This window comes from Ictalurus punctatus, chromosome 7 (genome assembly GCF_001660625.3).
Source record: "Ictalurus punctatus breed USDA103 chromosome 7, Coco_2.0, whole genome shotgun sequence".
Classification (NCBI taxonomy): Eukaryota; Metazoa; Chordata; class Actinopteri; order Siluriformes; family Ictaluridae; genus Ictalurus; species Ictalurus punctatus.
In genome coordinates, this window is record NC_030422.2 from 15,049,412 (window position 1) to 15,062,566 (window position 13,155).

Sequence of the window (13,155 nt, forward strand, 5' to 3'; positions counted from 1 at the left end):
GAGACAAGGGACACTATTTCATTTAACTGTGACATGCAGGAACATCAGTTATATTAACACTACAAACAAAGAAAAATGTGTATTTCTGTGTCTTCAACTGCTTGTGACATATGTACAGAATGTGTTGAGTTTTTTGTTTTTTAAAAATGTTTTTCATCAGCTGTAATATTATGTATATTTGTATGTGTATGTATATTTCGGAATTCTTCATTCTGTGTGAAACATTTTTCAAAACACAAAGTAAATACTTATAAGGGAATGCCAACAACTGAATAACAAAAGACGTGTGTGTGTGTGTGTGTGTGCATAAAAGAAACCTATAAAAAAAAATATATATATATATATATATATATATATATATATATATATATATATATATATATATATATATATATATATATATTATCACATCATCCTCTCTAGATCCCATCAAGTGTCCCATTTCAGAGAAATACAGAGATGCCACTGCTGATGATGGGACTTGTGTTGGAAACCTCCATCCTTTTGCACACACCCACTCCAATAAAGTGCAGGGTGGAGTTTCTGATCCGCCGTCGGACCCAGAATTAGATGAAGACAGTGCAGCAGCTGCCTTCTTCTTCCACTCATCCTGTGATTAAGAGTTTGTTGTTCGTTTCAATAAGTAACGGTGCTCAGGGAGTGAAATCCCGAAGAGCTGAAGGAACGGACCTCTTTACAATAAAGTAAAACCAACAATCTCATTCCACCTCCACTTAAATGACTCTCTCAGGCCACCAGCCAAGGTGTGACTCCCTTGAGAAGATGACAAAAAGTAAATTAAACCTCTGGGCCATATATTCCTTATTAGACAAAGTAAGAACAGCCGGTTAGTGTTCTGCAGAAGCCATAGAATTTTGATTACAGCACAATGTGATACATACATGCTTATTTTATGTTGTGTGGACAGTCTTTAGTCTTTTGAGCTGGTAGTACGACATGATGAGATGATAGATATTTAGATTGAGAGCAAGTCCTGATCTTTACATTGCCTCCTCTTTCTCTTTTGCCTTTTCTTTGCACCTCATTAGTCCATTTCTGTATACACTCTTTTCCCAAGGACCATGCAAACCTGTCCTTGTTTTCAAGAGTCTCTTGGTGTGTCACACATGTGATATAAACACCACAATGCTTATGTGAATGTGACACATACCGCCATGACAGCACAAGGGTGAGTAGAAGCAGCTGGGTGTGGTGAGGCTCATGATCTTTCACTTTTACCCCACAGTGTACACACATATTTATATTAAGATCCATTTATATTCTTCTTCACAATTAAAAATACAAACTATAAATACAATAATGAAGCAATTATTTACAAATTCCATGCGGTTTGAGTTAGACTGTTCACTGTAAGAGAATCACAGAAAGGGACATTGTAAGATACGAGACAAAGTCAGTGGCTCACAGTTAACATCACACACTGTTACTTAGGTGTGCATTTTAAACCCCATGCAGTTTTACATGAGCAGGGCCGCACACAGACTTTAATATGCTTACAAAAATGTAGCATTGGTACATACAAAATTATGGACTTACCTTTTGCCAGCAACCAGGCATTGGTAATCCATCTGGCCCCTATTGTGGAAAGGGATAAGAAAATGAAACATTTGATGGTTTCACATTATTTATTTGTCATTTTTACGTTATAAGTTATTTTCCACAACATTTATCTCTCCAAATTTTCTAGCTTTACAAAATGATTAAAATCTTTTATTTTACCAAGGACAAACAAAAGACTGGTGCATGCAATAAAAAGCATAAGATGTAATATTCAGACATAAAACCATATTAAACAATGTAAAACCAAACTCTAATGTAGTGTAATGTAGTGTGTTTGCTCTCATAATATTTGAAAAGAAAAAAGTACATGCAATAATGCAGTAATGGAAACCCAAATGAAGGCAAAATAAACATTTGGCAACAAAGTGCATGTAAAGTAAGAAGAAGATGAAACCCATTAACCTACCCCAAATATATACAGTACTGTGCAAAAGTTTTAGTCACCCTATTTTTTTTGTACAAACTTTGCTATAGATTTTTTTCTTTTATGACTTCTACATTATCAAGTCAGTACAAAAACCATTTTAGATTCCCAAACATTAGTTTTCTAGCACAAAATTAAATGTTACAGAAAAATGTTTGTATGTCAGTAAAGAAGCATATTATGTAAGAGACACTTTTCAGACAGAAAACACAATGAAGGCTGTTGGGTTTTGCTGTACAAATAAGAAGCAAGTGCGACAAAAGTCTCCAGAAGAACCGTGTCTGGTTCTGTAAGATGCTCAATAAAACTTACAGCTCATTTCCTTATAAAACAAATTGTACAGGAGACTACTATTTTTATTGATTTATTTTTTGTCACAACAAATAATGACTTTGTGTCATTTACAACTGTTTACTGCTATTTACGGTATTTTTTTAAAAAAAAATGTAGAAACATTTACTTTAATTATTTTGAAGGTATCTTGGCTCTACAGCATTTCTTTACATGTGCCTAAGACTTTTGCACAGTACTGATTATACAGTATAAGTAATAATTAATCACTAGCTACATTCATTTATAAAGGAGTGAAAACTTTAAAACAGTGCAGGAGAAACCAAAGGCTGAATAATATTATTTCTGTTGTGCCCAACTGGAACAGGTAGAAGATAAGTAGGAATATGAAGACTAGACTCATGCTGCTACTGCAATGAAAGTCATGTAGTTTCAAGCTATGGGGTGCAGGTTAGTCAGTGCTGGCTATAGAGTCTAAAAATTCTGATATGTCAAATTGTCTGCTACAAGGAATTTATATAAATTTCACCAAGACAGATTTAATCAAAGTGACAAGGAAAGGGTCTCAATCGAAAGGGAAGTTGCAAAGGCAGATGTTAATGATACTTAGGAAATTGCCATGGACATTCTATATACTGATACTGAATAAATTTAATCTCTTATATCTCAGGTTTGCTTGCAATCTGTTATTGGGATGCAGAAAGGTCACTAATAGTGTAAGCAGGACTGATAGTAAATGATGTGCTACTAAATTATGAATGCAATGCATACAACAAAGCAATTTCAAGCCAGTAAGGCATGTTGAAGAATAGGCTGGTAGCTTTGACATTATGCCATGAATGCATGTGGGAACCATGCATAGCGCGGACACAGAGAATGGTGGCATGCACAGGAGAGGATAGGAAAAGAGGATACTGTACCAATTGGCACGGGGCATCCAGCCCATCCAGACCAGGCTGGCCTGGCTCACCCTTTTCACCCTTAAAGCCCCGGAAACCCTGTGTCATAGAAACGGAACTGGGAGTGTTACTGGGATAGAGGCTGCAGGCGCCCTTCCGGCCTCTCACTGTGAGGGCACGGCACAGGGAAGAGAGGAGTGGCCTGGCACTGGCTGGCAACCACTTTTACCCACCATTCCATTTCCATTTCAATCTATAGTGTGTAATGACAGAGACTGTGATCCAGACATTTTGCATACCTAAATATTGTGGTAGAGAATATGGAAAGCAAGATCCCACTAGAGGTTTAAGCACACACGGCAAGGGGATTTGGGTTGCCAGATTGTGCAAAGGATCACTCCCCCCTGAGGGATTCAGCTGCTTTAGGTCACGGGGAGGTTTTCCAGCCCTCTGCTGGCACATACCAATGGGCAGGGTGCATCTAATCCAGGGGCACCCTGTTCTCCTTTCTCCCCCTTAGGCCCTTTTTTGCCCTTCTTTCCCTTCTCCCCCTGTGGACACAATGGTGTGATCAGCTGGAGAATTTGTTTTTCAAAGTAAATGAGACCGATGTTATTACAGATCATTTTCTGGGTATATATATCTTTATTTATTTCAGTGTTATTAATGTGTTTGCAAAACTAAATATATTGTAGAAGGAAAGGTAACATTTATGGGGAAAAATGTAGGGAAACCTGCAAACCCACACATAACTGGTCTGCATTCAGCTTAATTAAAAATGAGTTTTATGTCAGTAAATGGTAAAGCTATCAACCAGTAAATGAAAGGACGTTAGATAGGGATAGGATATCAGAAAGGAGGAACCAGGGAGGCTACATCTGCAGGTGAAGGGAGAAGGAATGATGAGTCTCAGAGGCCACAAGGGAAGAGAAAGTGTGGGGAAGACTCCCCAGATCGCAAAAAGCACATCTTATCTATACATAAGATCACACAGCAAAAATAAAAACTGCATCCCTTTCTTCAAGTCCTAACACACGAGAGTCTGTGTGTTTTCATGCCTTATGTTAAAAAAGAACGATCTAAAATTATTTAAATGTACATGGACAATGACCTGCTCCATGATTATATTTTTAGTTGATGGGAACAGTAATGCCAATAGATATTTGTTTTTGGTCTAAATTTGATGAGGAAAAGATGAATATGGAGATTGATAAATTTAATGCTTGTGAAGTTGGAAGAATTCCTAGGACATGTCATATGACATATGTTTAAAGTATTATATGCAACTGTCTACAAGGAAGGGATACAGCTTTCTTAAAATTGACTGCTGCATATAAACAAGACAACATTCTTTATGATTACACAACCAGCAGCGATAAAAAAAATCTACCCATCATGTCATGGAATCTGACCTTAGTGGAAAAAGGGCAAATCTTCAAGGCACTATTTCATATGAAGACAATACCTTTTTATACGTTATCAGAAGCTGCACCATATTTCATAATAGTAGTTATTTAAGTATATGAAAAATGTCAAATTAATAATAATCATTTTGTCAGCTCTATGCTAAGTTTATATATATTATATAAGGTAATGCAAAAACCTTCATATTGTACCAGTTGCCAGGAAGCTTTTACTACAGTATAAAAACTACTCAAATAAATTTAAATCACAATGTTTAGCAAAATTTATATAATATTTGTTGCTCATTATCCTCAGTGAAAGATGTGTAGCACATTCCATGACATTTAGACGTGTGTAAAGTTGCCCAGTGTCAGTCAGATGATAAAATGCTGAGTTAGGTAGAAAAAGTTTAGCAGGGAAATGATCAACATGCATGAGCGAAATGAGAGGACAAACTATAGGAAATGTAAATTTAAATTCAGCAGCTATTCCTGCTGTCAATGGACTATCCCTGAAATATTTATTGATGGTGTAGGTCTAAATCCCAGGATTTTTTGTTTGTTTGTTTGATTTTTTTTTAGTTAGCTTGAGTGATAATGCAGTGATAAAATGATGTGAAAATGAAATGTTGAATGGAAAAAAAATATTATTATGTATATTTTGATTAATTTTGAGCATGCTCTCTGGGTTCTCTGGTTTCCTCCCACTGTCCAAAAACATTGGTAAGTGGACTGGCTATTCTAAATTGCCCTTATGTGTGGATGTGTGTGTATGGTTCCCTACAATGGATGTATTCCGCCCTCACTCTCAGTGTTCCTGGGTATAGGCTCTGGATCAGGAGACCCTGACCTGGACAAAGTGGCAACTGAAGCAGAATGCATGAATGAATCAAGAGCATGCTCCTAAATTGGGATTAAGAGATCCATTTCCATTAATATTTAATGTCCATGTGGAGCATATGGCAGATAAAGGACATTGTATTGCAATGCTTACATTACAATTATACATTAAAATGTAGAGAGAATTATGGTCATGTGTAATATCATTGCCAATATGCAGTCCTGTCCCTAAGATAAGCTTTCATTGTCCATTGACACCAGATCTCTAATTAAGGCTTGCTGAAATATTCCCTGAACACACTTATCTATGTCATGGTCACCTTTTCTCCTCTTTCCCCCACGTCGCCCTTCTCTCCCCTTAAGCCTGGTAACCCCTGCAAAATACAACTTCAGATAATTACACATGACTTGAGGCCTAACTACTGAGGGCTGCATAACTTGAGTGACAAAATGCTGTTATGAAACCAAACAAAAAGCAAAAAAACAAAAAAAAACAAAACCAAGGTCTCAGTGGTAATGTGGACTGTCAACTCACATCCAAGCCAGGTGTCCCAGCAGCACCCTGAGGGGAAAACATTTCCACAGATTAAAATCCACCAGAATATTCCTTCACGGTTTAATTTGACATATTATTTATAGCGGTATCAGTACTAACATCAGAAGTTTTTACTGAGTTTTCCTAAAATTAAACCAATGGACTTACAGGTAATCCATATGGTCCTCTTGGCCCAGGTTCACCTGTAACACCTTTCTCACCCTATGACAAGTAAATGTAAAATATTTAATAATAAAAAAATGTCTCCTGCAAATGTTATATCTCAGCAAGTTAAAATATTTCAAATATAGGTAAATTTCTTAAAACAAATCACTAAAAAGATCAATAATCATATTTCTAGATTTTTTCCATAATTACAAGCTTGAATTTGTCTCATCCTATTTTGAGATAATTTTGTTAAAATTAGACTGGAGTGGAAGACTGGTTTGCTTGTTTCATTTATGGCATTTGGAAGACACCCATATGCAGAGTGACTTAGATTTATCTCAATTACACAACTGAGCAGTTCTGGGTTAAGGGCCTTGCTCAAGGACCCAGCGGTGGCAGCTTGGTGGTTCATGACAATGTCCATGACCCCATATTTGTAGCCTATAAATGGTTCCTGCTATGTCAGACTTATTCTCTAGCCATTATCCTCTCGCTGAGTGGCCTGGCGTTCCTCATAAATAATACAGATGCTGCATATATAGTGCTGTGTATATGCAAATAAAGGCACATGTAAAGAAATGCTGTAAAGCAAAGACGCCTTCATTTAATTTACAATTTAATGAAATTAAATATTTCTACATAAATAAAATCTACTATAAGGAGCAGTAAATAGTAAAGCATTAAAGTAAATATTTGTATGTATATACAGTACTGTGCAAACGTCTTAGGCACATGCAAAGAAATGCTGTAAAGCAGAGGTTCTCAACCTTTTGTAACTAAAGCACCCCCAGGCCTTCCCGGTCATGTGACAGCCCCCCCCCCCCCCCCCCCCCCTTTGGAGGAGACCAGGTATAATGATTATTTAATTATTTATTCCATATAAAATCTATCTATGTATAGATACACCTAATCTATATTTCTTTTGATAGACAGATAGATAGATAAATAGATAGATAGATAATATTTTTTTGCTTTTGTGTGTTTGTACTTTTTTTAAAATTACTTTTCATAACTTTCATGATTTTTTAAATAACTTTTAGAACGAACAGGTATGGAACATGAATGATCAAAAATGTTTCTGAACACTATAACTACTCTGAACAAGAGAACTAGGTTGTAATAACGTGGACTATTTTACATGTAAAACATGTTGCATTCCATTCGTCTTACATTCTAAAAACATTCACACATGAATGATGTAAATGGGGACGAAGGGCGCGTCTCGTTATCCATGACATTGTTAAATCTCCAGCTCTCAGACACTCACTGAACAGAGCAGATGCAGAGAGAGGTGAGATTGCAGCGGGAAAGCAAGACCTCGCGCTTGTAGGACAGTATTGGTGGCATTTGGAAAGTTGCTAAAGTTTGTCCAAAAAGTCGCTAGATTTGTCGCTAGGTATTATTTTTTTTTTTGCCTTACAAAATTCGCTAAAGGGGTCTAAAAAGTCACTAAGTTGGCAAAACTGGGCTGCACTGACAGCTAAGGCAGGCTAAGCTCCACCTCTCTCCATCAAAAATAAAATACAGAGGGAGAGGGAACGCAGGGTTTTCATTTAAGCACATTCTATTTGAAAAGCAATAAAATACACAGAGTCCCCAAATGATGCCCTGTCTGTTTTGTTTTTTTATTGAAAACAATTTGTGCCCCTCTTCCGATCTCGCTGTACCCCCTGGTTGAGAACCACTACTGAAAGCAAAGAAGCCTTCAAAAATAATGAAATTAAATGTTTCTACATTTAAAAAAAAAAATACTGTAAAGAGCCATAAACAGTAGTAAATGAAACAAAGTAAATATGTGGTGTGACAAAAAAATAAATAAATAGTAGTCTGCTGTACAATTAGTGCAGTTTTATAAGGAAATTAGCTGTAAGTTTCATTGAGCATCTTGCAGAACCAGCCACATTTCTTCTTGAGACTTTGACTGTCGCACTTGCTTCTTATTTTGCAGCAAAATCAGCAGCCTTCATTGTGTTTTTTGTCTGAAAAGTGGTCTCTTACATAAGATGCTGCTTTCTTTAATGACAAACATTTTTCTGTAACATTTAATTTTGTGCTAGAAAATTAATGCTTGGAAATCTAAAAAGTCATAAAATAAAAAATCTATAACAAAATTTGTACAAAAAAATAGGTTGACTAAAACTTTCTTTAATCTAAAAGGGTGGGTAGGATTTTTGCACAGTACTATACTTTATTGAGAACAAGAATCAATGAAGTATTAATAGTGCTCTTTATTGAGGATGAGAATTACTCAAATTCACCATAGAGCACTATGTGGTAAGATAAAAACAACAAACAACATTCAATCTTTAAAGGTAGATTGTCATTGGAAGGTAACGATAGTGTATTATTTAAGGAATCTCTTGACCTGCATTCAAGTATGTCTGTGAAATCACTTGCTTTACCAATCAACTGTATTCCAAACTGATTAATAATTAATTAATAAACATACAACAATGGTGGATCGATCAGTGCAATTAAAAATATGACCTTGGTACCAGTATGTACATTCTCATTAATCTTACTCTATCTCCTTTAGGACCAGCAGGACCAGGAGCACCAGTTGGGCCATCTGTACCCTACAAATAAACATATTGAATTCACTGCATTATATATTTACATATTTTTCTATAATCAGTGAAAACACAATGTATTTTTTTAACCACTGGCCAAAATGTGAGCAACATTTCAAAGAAATTTCTGTAATTGTTTAAAAACCTTGTTCTGGATAATCATGCCTTTGGATGTATTTGCTTGGCATGTATTTATTAATTGACTTTTGTTTCAAATAGACCTGGTATTTCCATGCAGAAGTCAATCACAAAAAACAAAGTGATAATGACAAATGGAAATATGTTAATAGATGACTGGGTGTTAATTCTGTGTTAATTTTACACTCATAACCAGACAGACAGGGATCTCATGTGGCCTTTTGGCCTTTTATTGATATATACTGTATATATATGGACTGAACACTGAAAATTATCACTGGAATAGCATCACGAAAAGAGCACTGGAACATTGTGAACTCTAATGTCCCCCTCAAACATATATATTTTGTCCAGTTTGTCTTTTTAAATCCTAAAAGGAGAAGGCAGTTGGGGGATGAAGTGTGTTCACGTGAGACTCACCCTTAATCCCGGCTTGCCATCCAAGCCAGACGCTCCCTGTGAGTTTGTGGAGGTATGAGTGACATGAAGACAGAGATTAGTACATGATGAACAGTGAGGTAGCCAAAAAAACTGACAACTGAGTTGTTAACAAAGAGTGGGAAGTACAGTATCCAGATAAGACATTGGCACAGAAGGAGGACAGGAACAGATGAGCAGGCGAGATTGAAAGCAAGAAAAAAAACAAACAAACAAGGAGGCACGTGAGCCTTATAGAGAAACAAGCAAGAAGAGAATAGAAAATGGAGGAAAGGTGCTGGGAGATGTTGTGTTAAAGGCTACAGGAATTAGATTTTAGCATTAATATGACACCATGCATAGCTTATGCTGGCTACTTACAGGGAGGCCCAGGGGTCCACGGTCACCCTTATACCCGGGCTCCCCACGTGCTCCCTTCAAACCAGGCAAACCTGCTTCTCCCTAAATGCAGAGGAGCAGCAAAGCTTGGTTCAGGGAATGAAAGTATGATCTAAAGAGGTAACTTAGCTCCAGTCGTGATAGAGATGAGTGGTATGATATTAGTGCTAGCTCATTAGTTATGGTTCTCTGCTAGTGAATGGAAGGTTATGAGTTTGAATCCCAAATAAACAAATAAGGCCCCTTAAGCAAAGCCCTTAGCCTTTTCAGGTGGTTGGTGTGTAATACATTTTAAGGCTGTTGTCAACATTCCACAAGAACGAATTCTTGTAATTTTGAATATTCATTTATGGCTTATTATTCCTGGAGTTATTGATTATATAAGTTTAGTTATAAGTCACATGGACATTTATATAATTATGATACTATTTTTTTTTTACTTACCTTTTGTCCAGGGAATCCATGTGGGCCCTGAAAAGCACCAGCAAGCAAGTAAAGTAACATGCAAACAAATAAACATGTTGTGTAGGTAAAGTATTGAATACAAAAGACTAAAGAGTCTTTTAGGTTCTATAATTCACATCTAACAGTCAGAAAATTATAATTTTTTTAATGATAGTCAACCAATCATGAAAAATCTGCCAAAGATTATCTTTATTTCCTTAGTATATAACTTTCAAAGTATCTCCTGATAGGCTATGCTAATAAGTCCAGCTATTGATTATTTATTAAATTTATACTACTTATTTATTTATTTTTTAAATCTCCTCATCACATGCACTAAGAAAATTCTGTTGATTTAATCCATAAAAATGTTATATCAAAGAACAATCATTGCAGTATTTTCATAGCAATCACCATAGAGACTTACCATTGGACCAGGAGGACCATGTGGACCAAGTGCCCCAGGAGGGCCAATAATCTGTTAATAAAAGAAACACAGTCAAAGGCTATATGTGATGCAGTCATGTATTACACAGTTTTCATATTCTCCTGGTCTGAATCCAAATGTATGCTGAACCTACAGATGGTCCTTGAGGTCCAGGCATGCCATTATCACCTTTTTCACCTTTCTGACCATTGAAACCCTGCACACATCATCATCATCATCATCATCATCATCATCAATAATTATTCCAATTTCTTTATTCAATCAGAACTTGCTAATTCTGAATCTCATGTATGTATGGTATGCTAATATCATGGTTTATATATATATATGGTAAAAAATATTTGACCCTTACTGGTAGCCCAGGCAATCCTACAGATCCCTTATCGCCAGACATTCCTGGCATTCCCATGTCTCCTTTTGAACCCTTGTGACCCTGAGAATAGTGTATACATATCTAGTAATGTAGCAACATTATGCTATACAGCGGAGGTTTCATTTATAACAGTATAATAAGTCATTTCTTTTACATAATATAACATTTACTTAAAAACATAGAAAAACAGGCACTGTTTATTCTCTTACCCTCTCGCCATCAAGACCTGGAAGACCAGGAGGACCTTGATCACCCTGTCAAAAGGATGTAGAGTATTTCTAGTATTTTCAGTAGGCAAGCTTATGTTTACCATTGCATGATGCTATTTAGTTGGCATTTGTCTAATATTAATTTGTGTTGACTTGGTCAATGTATGGGCATTTAGTAGGCAATTCTTCAGTACCTTAATGCCCTGTGGTCCAATTGGTCCAGGAGGCCCAGGGGGACCCTAATGATCAAACAAACACATGCATGCACACACGCGCACACACACACACACACACACACACACACACACACACACACACACACACATTTAGCTCATCATACATCATCTTCCTTTATACAGAATGTGTTAAATGAGTAACCAACACACTTAGGTATGTCATCCATATATAACTTGCATGCATCTTTAACTTTCATGCCAGCCAGAGCTCCATTCATTGCAGCTGGTTTATCTGTATCAATTAAAACTATTTAACTTGACTTTCAGTAACCAGAAATGGAAACAAGAAACAAAACACTGAGTCATTTCTGACTCACAGGAACCAACACTGATGGCTTCTTTCACTTAGTTAAAAAATAAGTTGTTATGTAGACAAACAAAGGACCTCTATTTGTGTGACAATAGTAGTCAGGATAAGACCATCTTTACAATCTACAATCCAGTTAAATTGCCTGTATTAGTCTTCATAGCCATATAACCACAATGACTATAACAGTAAATATTCTAGAAATCAGGCAAGGCATCAAAATGACTTAAACAACAAAGCTATTTTCACAGTTCCACTTAGTCTCACAGTTGTAAACAAGCAGAGACATCCATAAAATGCAGTACATGATTTTTAGGTTTTCACTTTTCATTAAGGTCACAAACTACTGAACAAATAGATGAGAGAAGCATAAAAGAAATTGGAAGGTGCACACGTGCTTGCCCTATACAGTGCATCCAGAAAGTATTCACAGCGCTTCACTTTTTCCACATTTTGTTATGTTACAGCTAGGGATGCACCGAATGTTCGGCAACCGAAATTATTCGGTTAATGGAAAATGCCGAATAAATTTGACCGAACAATGGCATGTGAGATGACGCGACCAAATAGCATAGCAACCTTGCAAATTTAAAGCTTAGCATTGCAAATTTGCAAAGATTTCAAACAAACTTCTTTCACGTTCTCATTATGGGGTATTGTTTGTAGAATTTTGAGGAAAATAATTAATTTAATCCATTTTGGAATAAGGCTGTAACATAACAAAATGTGGAAAAAGTGAAGTGCTGTGAATACTTTCCGGATGCACTGTATCTGCTCAATTAACTGGAAGGCATTGTAGTAAGCAAGTTTAGTTAATCACAATTCATTTTGGCTTTATGTTTAAAGTAAAATTTCTTTTGCTGCTGCTTTTAAAAAATATATTATTAATAGTAGACACATTTGTATATTAAATAAATAAGCATTTATTTCTAAAAAAAAACAAAACAAAAAAACTCCCCAAAATAATGTCTAAATGCCAACAGGCATTTTGTATACACAAGACTTGTTAATAGAATGTGTCAGTATTATAATCAATTTAATCAAGGAAATAGCAAGACACTATCTACTAGCTAACATACAGTGTGTGTGTGTATATATATATATATATATATATATATATATATATATATATATATATATATATATATATATATATATATATATATATATATATATATATGTATGTATTAACTGCCTGATGAGTAGCAACTCCCCAAACCAGGTACAATGAATGGGGCCGAAGTCCTTCCTATCTTCTTATAAGGGTTAGAGAGGTCAATATCTGCCCCCAATATTACAAAACCCTTGTGTTGATTTAACAAAAGCCTTCTGCACTCTTCTACCAAGTGTCAGTCTCGCTTACAAACCATGCTCAATATGACACTAAACAAACTATGTTATAAATTATATCAGTATAGATATATTACATCTAGAATAATGTCTTTAGTCAGAACATGTATCACAGCATCAAGA

The 13,155-nt window shown here is 35.8% G+C and overlaps 1 protein-coding gene across 2 annotated transcripts in view; it reads right to left on the reverse strand.

Annotated features, from left to right (window-relative positions):
- Positions 1-408: 408 nt before the first annotated feature.
- The window catches only part of LOC108268352 (collagen alpha-1(XXV) chain), a 170,357-nt gene continuing 157,610 nt past the window's right edge, over positions 409-13,155 (reverse strand). Inside the window, exons 17-31 of one of the 2 annotated variants that reach the window (XM_053681616.1) lie at positions 11,334-11,378; positions 11,140-11,184; positions 10,910-10,990; positions 10,691-10,753; positions 10,537-10,587; positions 10,110-10,136; positions 9,648-9,728; positions 9,270-9,305; positions 8,664-8,717; positions 6,142-6,195; positions 5,974-6,000; positions 5,759-5,812; positions 3,660-3,746; positions 1,558-1,596; positions 409-774 (exon numbers count right to left, since the gene is read on the reverse strand). In XM_053681616.1, the coding sequence (XP_053537591.1) occupies positions 748-774; positions 1,558-1,596; positions 3,660-3,746; positions 5,759-5,812; positions 5,974-6,000; positions 6,142-6,195; positions 8,664-8,717; positions 9,270-9,305; positions 9,648-9,728; positions 10,110-10,136; positions 10,537-10,587; positions 10,691-10,753; positions 10,910-10,990; positions 11,140-11,184; positions 11,334-11,378 (771 nt within the window). In that variant the 3' untranslated portion in view covers positions 409-747. Of the gene's footprint in view, positions 775-1,557; positions 1,597-3,216; positions 3,295-3,659; positions 3,747-5,758; positions 5,813-5,973; positions 6,001-6,141; positions 6,196-8,663; positions 8,718-9,269; positions 9,306-9,647; positions 9,729-10,109; positions 10,137-10,536; positions 10,588-10,690; positions 10,754-10,909; positions 10,991-11,139; positions 11,185-11,333; positions 11,379-13,155 lie in introns of both variants that reach the window. The other variant, XM_053681617.1, reaches the window with a different exon arrangement.